The sequence below is a fragment of the Malus domestica genome, chromosome 07 (genome assembly GCF_042453785.1).
Source record: "Malus domestica chromosome 07, GDT2T_hap1".
NCBI lineage: Eukaryota > Viridiplantae > Streptophyta > Magnoliopsida > Rosales > Rosaceae > Malus > Malus domestica.
In genome coordinates, this window is record NC_091667.1 from 9,314,750 (window position 1) to 9,329,997 (window position 15,248).

At 38.6% G+C, this 15,248-nt stretch overlaps 1 protein-coding gene across 2 annotated transcripts; it reads left to right on the forward strand.

The window, feature by feature from the left end:
• Positions 1–1,052: 1,052 nt before the first annotated feature.
• LOC103445035 (26S proteasome non-ATPase regulatory subunit 12 homolog A) lies at positions 1,053–6,606 on the forward strand. Of its 2 annotated transcripts, none has more exons than XM_008384001.4 (13): positions 1,053–1,240; positions 1,899–1,954; positions 2,062–2,256; positions 2,994–3,101; positions 3,205–3,309; positions 3,418–3,474; positions 3,596–3,792; positions 4,441–4,540; positions 4,639–4,751; positions 4,858–5,011; positions 5,100–5,177; positions 6,022–6,266; positions 6,356–6,606. In XM_008384001.4, exons 2-12 carry the CDS (start codon positions 1,952–1,954, stop codon positions 6,238–6,240), a joined length of 1,329 nt encoding a protein of 442 aa, XP_008382223.1. In that variant the 5' UTR covers positions 1,053–1,240; positions 1,899–1,951; the 3' UTR covers positions 6,241–6,266; positions 6,356–6,606. The 2 variants fall into 2 exon arrangements, with proteins under 2 accessions (XP_008382223.1, XP_070681316.1); XM_070825215.1 differs by having other exon boundaries at positions 6,360–6,606.
• Positions 6,607–15,248: the final 8,642 nt, after the last annotated feature.

Sequence of the window (15,248 nt, forward strand, 5' to 3'; positions counted from 1 at the left end):
TCGAGATGCAGTTTGTTAATTACTTGAGCTACAAATCTTGTTAGAAAATAATGTTTAAAATAGAAGTAGTACTAAACTATCTTTAATATTGGGATAACTAATTAACAAGCCAAGAGTAAGAAGAGAACTTAAAGATTACTCCAAGTATATAAGCCAATATATAACTTTCGTGTCAACAAGATAACCGTACTTCCACTGTTTCTTTAATCAAGGAGCTTAATCTGAAAGCAAACAAGGATAAAAGGTACTGCGCTAATCTGATTGCTTTCACAATATTTATAACTGAAAGCAACGCCTCACAAGATTTATAGGACAAATAACTAAGACGATCATGTAATTTCGAGTAACATTGTTGTTACGTGTTGTAACTGTTTCATTAATTTTTTGTTGAGAATTACTACGATATACTCTCTGAAAAGTAGAAATTTTTATGGATTATTGTCATCTCATATTTTAGCACAATATTTTATAATATTAATACAATAATTGACATTAAACTGTGATATGACATATAATTTATATAAAAATCTCACTTCGAGAAAATTTCCTTACTATTTTTCATTTTTGTTTTGTCTGGGTAAAAATCAAATTGTATTAAAAGAAATCAATTTTACATAGCCGTAGGATGATTTTCAACGGTCAGGATCAAATATTTGATATAGGATGATACAGATAGGATCCTACATGATCCAAATTCCTTACTTATTCTCACTAAGACCATCTCCAACCCTTGGGCTAAAAGCCAAATTTTTTAGCCCGGAAAATTTGGCTTTTAGCCCAGAAACATATTTTTTGCTCCAACCCTTCAAGCCTAAAATTTTAGCCCGAAATTATTAAAGAATGAACTTAGGCTAATTTTTTTTCTTAAATTAATTTAAAAAAAAAATGCGTAGATTATTGTAAATTAATTTTATGAACATTTTAATCTAAAAAAATTTAAATTCCGATAAACATTTGGCATTTAGCCCGGGTGTAAAGCTGGGGGGTATTTGGCCCAGAAATAACATTTGACATTCAGCCTAAAATTTTAACATGGGTTGAAGAGTGTTGGGGGGGGTGTAATTTGGTTTTAGCCCAAGATTGGAGATGGTCTAACGACTTCGAGTAAAAGAAAGAAAATTATCGGCCTCTTTGGTCTCTTGCTTGTATCTCTCACTCTGGTCTCTCTCTCTCTATCTCTCTCTCTCTCCTCCCTCGCCTGTTTCTCCATCTCTCTCTTTCAAATCTCAAGTATCATCAGGTATGCTCAAGTATTGCACTTTTAGGGTTTTCTGAATACTGTATCATACATTGAGAAATCTGCTTGGTTTTCGATTTGGGCCTTCTGCACGGGTTCCGAATTTAGATTCGTGAAGTTGAGATTGGGTTTGTTTGCTAACGATCTAGGTTTTTAATTTTGTATTGGATTTGTGACCTTTGACTCTTTCACTCGGATGCTCTCTACATATCTTCTGTTGAAAACTATGATTTAGGGTTTCAGGCCTGTGACTTTTTATATTTGAATTTTTTTTTTGGTATTTCAGTTGATTTTTGTAATGTGTTTTTCTTGTCATTGTATTTCTAATGGAACTGTGCTTATTTTTAGCTTAAATTTTTCATTTTACTTTTGAATTTGGGCTATGAGTTTCTAGGGTTTACTTTTGGTGTTTCCTAGCCAATTAAGGAATTTAGATTAGTTGAATTCAGTTCCTTACGATATGTTTGGACTAGAGGAGAGTGAGACTGACCCGTGTGTGAGGGATATTCTTGGAAATGGAAGCGAAAGGGATGAAAGGGGGTGTAGTATGGCTCAGATTTTGTTATTTTATAGACCCTTTAAAATGTGGAACTAAAACTAATCTGGTCATGTAATATGTTTGCTTCATTAGTCATGATCTTATTGCCGGGTACTATTTCAGGTAGCTTTCATCCATACCAAGACTAGGTGTTTCATTTCTACTTGATCTTTACAATGGTAAGCCATTTGGACCCCCTCTTCACAGATCTAAAACCCTAATCTTTTAATAATTGTCTCTGCTGATCCTGAATTGTTATGTGTTGTGTGGAATTGTTGAATTTCAGGAAGGAGGAGGTGATTTGGATAACCAAATTGAGAAGTTGCTGAATGTAGAGAAGCAGATGAGGCTCGCTGGTGATGTAGCAGGAACCAAGAAGGCCGCCATTGACATTCTTGATCTCTGCTTTAAAGCGGGTGCGTGGAAAACTCTCAATGATCAGATTGTTGTATTATCCAAACGTCGTGGTCAGCTCAAGCAGGTAACCTATTCTTTGACATCTTTGTTGTGTGATTGTGTATGTTTAAGTTTACGAATGAAACCATCCATTTAAAATGTTGGGTCTTTGTTTAAATAGTACTAGTACAGTGCCCAATTAGTTATTGCTGTCCTTTAATTTTTTTGTGCTACTGAGCATTTTTTAAGAGAAACAGAGCTTTGATCATGTAGGGTGCGTTTGGTACGTGGGACGGGACGGGACGGAACGGGACGAGGCGTTCCGTCCCGCGTTTGGTGCGCCAAAAATGGGTGGAACGGGCTGTTCCACGGGACAAATTTTGGGTGTTTTTGCGTCCCACCTGCCCCCCCTGGAACGGGTTTGTTCCACGTCTGTGGAACACAATGTTTTACCATTTTAAGACAAATATACCCATGTCTTTTTCAAAAATTACACCTTCGTTCCGTCCCGTCCCGTTCCGTCCCGTCCCGTCCCGTTCCGTCCCGTCTGCGTACCAAACGCACCCGTATGGACGTGTACTTAACTATCTTTGTCTTATGATTCCTTATATGTATAGTATTTCTCGTCAATGTTACAGATTAAGAGTTACTGGTATCTCTTTTCCTTTCAGGGCAGCAAATTACTGCTGCGATTGGGATATCAGCATATCCTATATTAGTTGCTTTCCGTGATAATGTGTTTTCCAAGTTGCAATTGATTGTATTCCCAGAAGTAAATTTCTTTTATTGTTATAGCTCATTGGGCTGTTTGTTTCCATGCAGGCTGTAACTGCAATGGTCCAACAAGCGATGCAATACATTGATCAGACACCTGATATTGAAACTCGTGTAGAGCTTATTAAAACACTGAATAATGTTTCTGCTGGGAAGGTAAACTTATTGTAAAAATCTTTAATTGCCTCCATTCAGATTATGTGATTTCAACTTAAATGATTTTTTGTTTACAGTACTCATGATCACTGTTATTCATTAGATATATGTTGAAATTGAGAGAGCTCGGTTAATCAAGAGACTTGCAAAGATTAAGGAAGAGCAAGGGCTTATTGCTGAAGCTGCTGATTTGATGCAAGAAATTGCGGTCAGTATGGAATTGTTATCTTCCCTTGCCCCCCTCCTTCCTCTGGAAAAAAAGAAAGAAAGGAGAATGCATTTTACTGCACTCATTTTTAATTGTTAATCTTTGCAGGTGGAAACTTTTGGTGCCATGGCAAAAACTGAGAAGATTGCTTTCATTCTTGAACAAGTATGGGTCTAATTCTTTTGAAAATACACTTTATATTCAATACTCATTCATTAAATTCACAACGTCTTTATGTATTAGGTCTGTTCTTATTATGAGCCATGCTGTGTAATTAATTTTGCAGGTTCGGTTGTGCTTAGATCGTCAAGATTATGTTCGCGCTCAAATACTCTCAAGGAAGATTAGTCCAAGGGTTTTTGACGTTGATGCTTCAAAAGAAAAGAAAAAACCTAAAGAAGGTGACAATGTTGTTGAAGAAGCTCCTGCTGATATACCATCGCTCTTGGAGTTGAAGCGGATCTACTATGAATTAATGATACGGTATTGAGTGTTTTTATCCCTATTCTATGTTTTTGTTGTTCCATATCTGTTTAAATATCTACCACTTTAGAGTATTTGATTCACTGTTTTGCTGCTTTGGAATTGTTTTGAGATTCCTTTTCTGTGTTCTAAAGTGAAAATAGGGATGGGTTGCATTCCCAAAGAAAGTTAGATTTTCCATTCCCGTTCCCTGATTTTGGCTCTATATATAAATTTATTGACGAATTTACCCTTAAAGGTAAACTTTGTATTGGTGCTCTAGTGTAAGCAGTTCCAACCTACTATTTTCAAACAGTAGGATGGAAATGTTGGACTGCAAAGAACAAGCATGGGGTTTAGAATCTGATATTGCCAAACACCAGCTTGGTTCATTTTCTGACATTGTTCCATTCTAATTTTGTTTTCTGGCCTGGCTCCATTCAAACCACAACTGTTAAAGAACAAAATATCTTAGGGGTGAATAACATTTTAACTTTACTTCATTTAGGTTTTTTTTCTCTCTATAAGATTATGTATGAGAGATCCATGAATCCATGTTTCTCATTTGGAGTTGTAGATGCTAGAAGGTGAATGGCTTCCACATAGTTGCGCAAATTGTTTGGCTGTCTAAATAATTAAATTGCTGATGTTCTCTTACTGATTATGTAGGTATTATTTTCACAACAACGATTACCTTGAGATTTGCCGTTGCTACAAGGCGATATATGATATTCCTTCTGTTAAGGAGAATCCAGCCCAGTGGATACCGGTAAAGCTCTCTCTCTCACACTCACACACACACACACACACACACACACACACACATTTTAGGAATATAATTGAGCTTCTCCGATACTTTTGTTCTAGGTCTTGAGGAAAATCTGTTGGTACTTGGTTCTGGCTCCATACGATTCAATGCAGTCAAGCCTTCTCAATTCCATCCTGGAGGATAAGAATCTTTCTGAACTTACATATTTTCGGTATATTCAACAATAGCATCTATTGCACATCTCCCTTTGCGTGCTCACATATAATATACGCTCTTCATTGACTTATGATGCCTGCCTTTGTTATTATGCTGTATAGGTTGCTGTTGAAACAGGTGGTAACTATGGAGGTCATACAATGGACCACTCTTTGGAATACATACAAGGATGAGTTTGAGAGTGAGAAGAATATGCTTGGAGGCTCTTTGGGTGACAAAGCAGCTGAAGATCTGAGACAGAGGATTATTGAACATGTAGAGTTTTTCTAAGCATACCTATCTTCTCTTTATTTAACTGTTCGGTTAGTAATTTAGTTTCTGACATGTGATACTGTTATTTCAGAACATACTTGTTGTTTCAAAGAACTACTCGAGAATTACCTTGAAAAGACTTGCAGAGCTGCTGTGCCTGAGTATCCAGGTTTGCTAATGCTGATTTGCATTTAATATTGAAATCTTTGTTACAGTGAATTATTGCAACATGCTTAAATATAAGGGGAATGCTAACAACCTTTGCCCTAACCTTTGCATTTGGACCCTCTCACTATCAAATGCCATTTGTCATTTTGTACATGAGAAAAGAAACAGAACTTTTTAATGCTTTTGGCTAGGGATTAAAAATGAAAAGAAAAAGATTACGAAGGCATTGAATGTCTCTTTATTTGTGTAAAAAAATGACGCATGGCATTTGATAAAGCAAGAAGGTCCAAATGAAAAGGTTAGTGCAATGGGCGTTGATCATTTCTCTAAATTAAAATTGGTTGCAATTAAATTAAACATTCCAATTTCCAACGCAACCCCACCCGAAGCCTGATTTACACATAAGTTGTTGTAATGAAGTATAACACATTAGTTTTATAATTTATTCTCATAATTTAGAATGGTAAATCTCACGGCTTTTATGCTGTCCGTCCTTCCACTCAATTGTCCGTTTTCTGTCTGCACTATTTTTTCTTTTCTTTTCAAAGTTTCTTATTTTTTTAATCTATAAATCCATAGGTAACTGCGATTCATTGTGAGAATCTATGGGTTGATATATGGTTTCTCTTTTGTTTTATTTATATAGACATAAAAAAAGATTGGAATGAATATTAGTAGACACTATGTATAAACGTATCATTATAATGTAATGTATTTATATATGATAAGAGTCTGATCTGTATAATCTGATGGTTTTGGGATGCCATAGCTGGACTTATTTGGAGTCTGCGATTTATCTTTTTCAATTCTAGTTTTATCTATAGCTTTGCCCCCTTCCTATACAGGAAGCTGAGAAGCATCTGTCGGATATGGTTGTGTCCAAGGCACTTGTGGCCAAGATTGACAGGCCAGTAGGAATAGTCTGTTTCCAAACTGCAAAGGATAGCAACAATGTTCTGAATTCGTGGGCTATGAACTTGGAGAAACTGCTTGATCTTGTTGAGAAGAGCTGCCACCAAATACACAAAGAAACCATGGTACACAAGGCTTCTCTGAAGGTTTGAGAAGATTCAGCATCACAAAATTTCAGGTAGAATTCTTCCGTGTATGTCTTGCTTTAAATTGGTTTTAAAACTAAAATGGAAATATAAAACGATGCCCTTAAAACCATTCTTGCAGGTAGGCCCTAATCCTTGTTTCGCGGACTAAAGCAACTTTCAGATTCAAGCATTTGGAGTAAATCTTCGTTTGATCGGGGGCAGATCAGGCATGTGCACGAAGTTGTTTTTTGTTAGCGTTATGCTTCTTGAAACTAGAAGATTGTTGTAAGCTACCAGCACATGCTTGTTAGTGGGTAATGAAAGCAAAACCTTGGATGGTATTCATTTTTTTCTCCGGGAAGAAATCGAGTGTTTCACTTCACTTGTCTATGTTCTTTGGCCTTGTTAAGATTCTTTCTTTGCTACATGGTTGCCGCAGAATGTCTCCATTAGATTTGTGCTTTCAGGGTGTTTTGGTTATGTTTAGAACGTGATTGTTTGATAGCGATAATTAGCAGAACTGACAGGGTTGATTACTCTTACCATTGTCATCATATTCACCATCATTGGAGCTGCAGTAAGTTGTTATCTATGGTCAATATTCGCAAAACCGGTTTGTTTACAATGAATTCTCAATTTGTTTTAGTTAATACAGATCTAGTTAACGCCCTCAGTACTCTAGCTGCAGCCGTTACAGCCGCAAACGGAACATAATTTGCTTTATCGGTCTCTAAAACCTCCCGAGTAAAGGTATCAACTTTTTCGACAGAAGGAAAACTACTCAAACCAGACATTACTCAGTCCATCAAATGCAGAATGATCAAGCCGTGACAAAGACTACCATGACGCCCACTTTCCTTGCCCCAAACACTCCAACACGAAATCCAAAACAGTAATAAATTGAACATTGACAGAAGATGGAGCATATCCAATTCGGGCAAGAATGTCTGGAATCATTCCGCCAAATGACCCAAGTACCTGGTAGTTAGTCCGTCGACTGCCTACAGAGCTGCCCCAAGCAAACTTTTTTGGAACTTCCGGGGGTTACCATCCGAAAATTACATCAGATACAATTTTAACGCAAACAATTAGGTTCCAAGCTCTTGATTTCTGAAAAATGAAGGGGAATTTCAAGAATTTGAAGTACTCCTGTAGAGAAAATGATACAAACTTTTCCTATATAGCCTCATTAGCGTGAAAGAGGAAGTTAAAGTTAGATTATAACAAAAGCATTTGAAATGCAGTTCACTGAAAGAATAGCCCTTATTCTTAAAGTTTTAGGTCTTAGGTGCCAATGATCACACTTCGGGCGTGATGCCACCTTGGCAGGCCCTAATTAGTAGGCTCCAGCCGAAGCTGGAGGGGTCTGTTCGGTGAGCCTCTTCTGAAGCAGAGCAATACCGTTCGGTGCACCTTTGCACCTTCGCCAAAGCAAAGCATGCCCTTTGGTGCATCCCTGCTGAAGTAGGGTACCACTATCCTGTAGACTTAAACCGAAGCTAAGTCTATACTGTTTTCTCACATTTATGGTAGTAATCAGATCTGAGAATCTGATAAACTTCCACTCTCTACACTGCTACTTCAAGAACGAATATCATGGAAGGACGAGAAAAGTATTCTCCAGTCAAAATTCTATTTGATTTATAAACTTCATAATTGTACTCATTCATGGATGTAATCATGGTGTGCTTCAGGTAATACCTTTCATGATTAAATGGTCCATAGGAGCGAGCCAAAGGGCCATGGAATCCTTGTTCGGGAGACATTTCCGTTTGTTATGCTTCTTAGAATGAAAATCATGGCGGAGGCTTATGCAACTCTTCCATGCCATTGTTGGCTCCAATGGTTCTCAGCTTCTTGATAGTCAAGTGGGGATTCACATCTTGTACCCACATAAAGTGGTTTATGTCAAGAAACATCCAAATTAGTGAAATCGAACTTGTTACGGTTTGAGTCAATCAACTAAATGGAAGGAACAAGATTGTGATTGGTGCTTTGGAAAATAAAACATCCATAAGCATCGAAGTTAGAACATTTGGGTTCTAAGACATGGTTTACATGAAAAACATCAGGTTTTTATGTATGTATTGTTTTATGGAAACTTCGGGTTTCAAAGGCACTAAATTCGAAACTGTAGGTTCAATTTAGTTTATGAATGTTTAGTTCATAAAAGAGAGGTTCCTACAAGAACACATAATGCAATATGCTGATTTAAGTGTTGTGGATTTGAGTTGCTTCGGGAACTCAAGTGTGAGAGCTTCGGGACAACGAAAGGATGTCAACGTTTCAAAGTATAAAAATAAATTATTGAATCATTAATGTCCAAAAGTGATCTTCAGGCCAATAATTTTGGATTAATTATCAAATTAATCAACTGTTGTTCACTTTTAATTAATTCAATAGATCGAGACCAAACGAGGTCGATCGTGGAAGCAAAATGATGACAGACGGGTCATATTAGCTTCGGTTGGCGATGTGCCAAGTGATAATTAATTTGCAATTAATTAGCGTAAACCAAAGTATCCCAAATAAAATAATTGGGTATGATTTATAACGTGTCAAAAATTGGCATTGGGTCGAAAAAGGTAACGCTGCCCAGCCTTATTGGGTTGGCTACGGTGCTGGTCTAAGCCCTGCAGCATGGCTGCAAGCTGTTGGGCTTGGGGAGGGTTGCGGGTGTAGCCCAATAATGGCTATGGGCTATTGGGTTGGTCATGGGGCCAGCCTAGCAGCAATGGCTATTGGTTTGGGCCAAAAGCACGAGAGCAAGCCAAGCCCAAGGCTGGTTTGCAGGTTGGTGAGGGGAAGCCTATCTGAGGCTGGTTTTCGGGTTTTGGGCTGGGGTAGGTCAAGCTCAGTAGCTCAAAGGCTACTAGTGAGTTGGGCCAAGCCCAACAAACAACATGCTTATTGCAGGTAGGTCTGAGCACGGGACAAAATGCCCAGCAGCTCTGGGCTACTGGTGTTGGGCCAGGGACGTGTAGGACAAGTCCAACAAAACTTCAGGCCTTCTCGGGTTTGGTTGGGGCTGCATGCCCATGAGTACGCTACCAGGCCAATGGCCTGGGTTGTCATGAGTGAGTTGCAGACCCTAAAGGGCTACTGCCGTGTGGTCCAAGGTGTTAAACGATGCCGTTCCCATGTGTGCTCCACGAGGCTGGGCTACAGGCTAGCTGCGATAATCGGTGGTGGTGCCAGTGGCGACGCGGCGGCAAACCGCAGCCATGTCGCATATTTCTCATTTTTTTTTGTTTTTTTTGTTCAACATCTCTAGGGTTTGGAAAACCCTAAATTGCTTCTAATTTATTTATATGCTTTGGCTCACAAATTCCACATAGCAGAATAATAATTGCGTAATGCATGAGACGTATATATATTGACAAATATATGAATTATATATATATATATATATATATATTGGAAGGAAACTATAAATATAGAGGGTTCATGCATCATGGGAAATGTTTTCATGCTTCGTGGGCGTTTCAAATATCTTACTTTATTTTAATTATACCTGATTGGTAAAAAACAACAAAAGCCTTTGAATTTGTAGCAGATCTTTATCGGAAAGTCAGAATTGCATCTCCAATGCATTGTATCACGTTTAACATAGAAAAAGTAAACTGAATCAATATCATGTATATTAATTCAATAAAATTATAAATTAATCATAAAAAGAATGATTAAAACGTAATACTCCCCTGATTAAAGAATAAACTCTCTTTAGTGCAGCGTCAAGAGCGTGTTGATAACGTGTTGTAGGCATAATTTACTAAACAATTATGGAGGCCATACATAGAGGGGGTGCGGCACAAAGAGAGAAAGAGAGAGATGTGTAATTGTGAGTTGTGTGTTATTCCACCTTATTATGTCTTTATTTATAGTAGTATGGAAGGTAAATTCCTTACCCCAATAGGATTACAAATCTAATAGGATAATATCTAGTCTAAGAGGTATGGTAGAATCACATAAGGATATCTCAAATATGATACGATTTACAAGATCACATTCTTAATCTAGTAGGACTGCAACAGCATACCCAATTTTGGTTAGAATTATAAAATGGTATAATAGTTGGTTAAAATTATATTTAAGGTATAAATTAGGACTGCAACAACATTGTTGTATTCTCATACCCAATTTTGGTTAGAATTATAAAATGGTATTATAGTCAGTCAAAATTATATTTAAGGTTTAAATTTGGAGAGATTTTTTAGTGTGACCGGAACATGGGGTGGACCATGTATCACTATATAAATGGTGGGATACGTGTGCTAAAAAGTTAATAACTTAAAAAATAACATTTCCAATCACTTATATATAAACACGTGGTGCTCGCCATTCCTCCATTAACACAAGTTAAGGTCGACCTACTAACATTAGTATCACCCATTGATCTTGGATCCCTTCCTCATGTATGCCCCATCACCATGCTACTACTCGTGCCACTACCGTGGATGCCCGTGTTTCCGCTTTGGAGACAACCTGTGACGACCTGTCCCTAATTTTCACTGTAATTTCCTTTCCGTTTGTGCAATTTGATGTTTTTACCCTTTTTGGGGAAAAGTGTAATCTGACGTGGACTTTGTTTTCGACTATTGTTTCATTTTCCTAGTTTCGTACTTAAATTGTACTCGTCACTACGAACGCGTGAGTGCATGTTAGACTCGAATCAGATCTGGAATGAAAAAGTTACGCTCCGTTAAAGTACGATAATCACGGGTATTTTGTACACATGCGTACAAATTATCAGTGTTTGAAACACTGTAAGAAATCAGATTTCCTATCCCTAAAAAGTGGATTCGTGTTTCCCGATCAACAACAAATTAAATTTGCTTTCCACCAATCACTCCCCTCCATTCTTTTTTCCCAGTTTCTCTCTTCACCACCCAATTATATTTTTCTTTCTCTTACATAACTAATCAGTGAGTTGCACACTCACACTAGTCACCAATCAATTTTCAAAATTCACTATCTCTCTCTCCCCGAAAGACTCTCTATTCACTCTCACTCTGCAACTCTCTCGAACACACACCAAACCTCACCATCGAGACCTGAAAACCACACCAATGGACTATCCTTGAACCCATGACCACAACCGTACCACTGGATCATGAGTTAACCGAGTTTTGGACGTCGAACTCGGAAGGTCCGAACTCAGTGAGTTTGAGTTCAATGATTTTCAGGCCGGGTCAAGGAGTTTTGAAGGTCTGGGAAGCTTTCTTACAACGCCCTGAGGCTCCTAGGATAAGTTAGGGAAGCTTTCATGTGAAACAACCCAGTTTCGAGAAGTGCCAGTTTTTACCGTACCTTTCAAGGCTTTTTCAGGCCACCTTTATCCACTTTTTGGACTTTTGAAAGGTATAACGTAATTCTACTCTTAATAAGCTTCATTTCCATATAAATTTTGTGAAAAATGGTTGAGAAATGAAGAAGATATGAAGGTTTGAAGTTTTTCCCAGAAATCGACGACTTTCCCCAGATTTCGGCAGTGGACGGCGGCGACAGGCGAGGACCATTGGAGAAGACAAGGGAATATTCAGCCAACTTTGACGGAATATTCTAATGGCGTCAGGTAACGCCATTAACATCTGTTAGCATTTTAACGAAATATTCCTAACGTCCGTCAGCCTTTGCCTGCGTGTGGTGGCGCGTAAGGTCATGCCCTAGGCGGCGTGTCCAGCCTTTGATTGACCTTTTGTCAATTTGTGTTGGTCCAGGACGTCAAGTAGATCGATTTCATATATTTAAACCCTAGGTTTGAGCAAACTATGGGGGGTTTTATTTAAGTTTCATTATATGTGTTATTAATAAATTAAAATAGTTATTTCACGTATAGGGGAAACGTATCCCAAGGACGTACGGGGCCAACAAGGCTCAGAGGCTACGATCCGACGATGTCTTTGTGAGTGGGCAGTTTGTTTTTATATCTATACATAGTTATAGTTTCCATAAATGCGTATTTACTTCATTTTACGCTTATATTGCCAAATATCGTTATTGTGATATTAAATGTGATAAATGCTGCTATATGGTTGGGATATTACTGTCATGACATTCATACATATTTGTACATGCTCATTCTTACTGCACCCCAGTGTTAGTACTCGCCCCAGGGCCAGAGCCAGTCCTTCATGTGTATATTCACATCTGCACCGTTTGCTCACCTTGGATCCAAGTTAGGTGCCAGTCTTGTCGTATAGATTGCATTAGGCAATTCTGACTCGTATGTGACCGCGCCTCGGCGCTGGCCTTCACGTGATCGTAGTACTAGAGCCTATTGATTACACCCAGTCTTGTCGTACAGGTTACATTTAGGCAACTCCGACTCGTGTGCTAGCATAGATGGATGAGCAATTGTTTATACTTGATTATCACATGATTATATTACTGCGACATTTGATATATCATGACTTGGCATGTTTTTGGCCTTATTGCTATTGTATTGTTGTTTACATACTTACATAGTATGTTTTAAGGAAACTATACTTGTTTTACATCGAGGGGTTACTATGTTAAAAAAAAAAAAGGTTTTTCTTACATACGTTGTTTTGCTGACCCACTCAACTTTGTTTTTTGTCCTTCAAAGACCTAGGCAGCTGTACTCTTTGTGGCACCTCGAGAAGTCTCCAGCAATTCTGACATTAGCTCTGTTTAAGAGTATGAACTTATTCACTATTGTGTAATAAGTGTACTTTAACTAGTTGACTATTCTTCTGTAGTCGCACTGTCTATTATGCTCTGAATAATTGTGGTGGGTTCTTCCCATGACTGTGCACTCTTTCATTGTTTAGTTTAAATTAGTTCTAGTTTGGTTTTAATTTAGTCACTTTTGACTTCAGTTACACTTATGGTTACGTCACTTTCCAGTGAAGGCCATCATGCTTTGACCTCCGGCAGTTGGGGTGTGTCATCACCATTGCTAACCTTCCTACCATGATTGCTGAGGCGGTCAATCTTCTGTTCACTCCACTGTCGCTGAGGCCTTCAGAGCTCAGCTTCCATCGGCTATAGAAACTCGCCTTTTAGTGTATTTCGAGCAATTCTGCCGTGAACTGGTTGTGTGTTATAACAGGGCCCGCTCTTCTGCTCTGGGTTTTCTCGATCGTTCATCGGTTCCCAATTTGGACCAGATCCAGCCCCTGCATCACCTTAATGACCCTGGTGATGGCCAAACCCATCGGCCACCATTGACACCTCGAGTTGATTTCCCTCACTTCACTGAAGTCGACGACTTACTCGCCTGGATCTATAAGGCTGATTAGTTTTTTTTGCATTTTACAACACTCCTGAGGCACATAAGGTATTCATCGCCTCATTCCACCTTATCGGTGAACCTTTGCAATGCTTTTAATGGATGGATTGTACTCGTTCTCTCTCACGTTGTGAGGATGTCACTAAAGCTTTTTGCGGAGAATTTGGGCCCTCGAAGTTTGATGATAGTGCCGAATCTCTATTCAAACTGCGCCAAACAGGTACACTTCGTGAGTATATATCTGAATTCCAACGATTGGCTAATCGAACATCTACTTCTTGGGGGGTCTCAAACGTGAATTGAAGTATGATGTGATACTCCATAAACCTACAAATTCTCATGAGGCGATATCCATTGCTATTCAAGTGGATACTAAACTTGCTGAGTTAAAATCTTCTGTTCCTAGAGCCTTTAATGCTGCTAAACTTGTCACCCTAGCACCTAATTCCCAAGCTCTAGCTCGCCATGGTAACTTGCTGGTTAAGAAACTTACCCCAGCTGAAATTCAACATAAAAGAGATAAGGGAGAGTGTTTTGTTTTGCAATGATAAATGGGTTAGGGGACATAAATGTGGGCTTAAGCAATTGCTCATGCTTGATTTGGGGGAAACAGAACCTCATGAGGAATGGGGAGAACACCAACCCTGAATTGCTTACTATGGAGTTGAGTGAGTGTGCTTTTTATGGCACTAATGACAGGCACACTCTTCGGACTATGAAAGTAGATTGTACCATTAATGGTCACCCTGTCAAAATCTCATTGGACTCGGGGAGCACACACAATTTCAGTGACTCCAAATTGCTTAAACATTGGGGACATCCAGTGCAATCCACTAAGTTTTTTGAGGTCATGATTGTTGATGATGGCAAGGTCAAAAGATTAGGTTGCTGCAAAGCCTCGACTCTCTCACTTGGGGCCTCGGCTCTCTCACTTGGGGGTTATCATTGCATGGTAGATTTGTATTCCCTCCCTTTTGGTGGATGTGATATGGTATTAGGGGTTCCGTGGCTATCTATGGTCAGTCATGTTCTATGGTATTTCGAACTCCTTACCATAGAGTTCACTCGAAACAATTACACATAGAAACTGTTCCACAAGCCTCCCATGACCCCATTAAGTTAAGAGGTATCTCTTCAGCATTTGGAGAGGGAACTTAATAACTCCAATTTGGGATTATTCCTTTATTCCATGAAGGGTAAGAAGATTGAAGCAACTGACCTTTCCATTAGGGGTGGGCACTTGGAACCGAAAACCGAAACCGAAACACGAATCGAATCAAACCGCACCAAACGGTTTGGTTTTGCGGTTTTGAAACGGTTTCGGTTTCAAAACCGAACCGCGGCACACAAAACGGTTTGGTTTTGGTTTTGAGTTTTCAAAACCGCACCGAAACCGAAACCGCACCATATAATAAATAAATGTTATATAACTTATATTTTAAACTTTTCAACTAGGTTATAACTTATAGGTTTGTATTATGGCAAACTTAACCTTTCAATTGGGTTGTAAAGTATTGTGAATGGTGATCAAGTTCAATTTTAGTAGATGTGATGCATAAGGATTTAAAGTTTAAACCCTTTGATGCATTGGATGTTGTCTCAATTTTAGTAGTTGTCATTTGTTGCAGTTTTGGTACAAGTTAGCTACACTTTTGGTGCAGATTTTTGTTTCTGTTTTGTGCATTTTTTTGGTGCTGTTTTGGTGCTGTTTTTTTATGCAGTTTTACTGCATTATTTTTTGGTGCGATTTTGTGCAGTTTTTTGTGCAGTTTTGCTG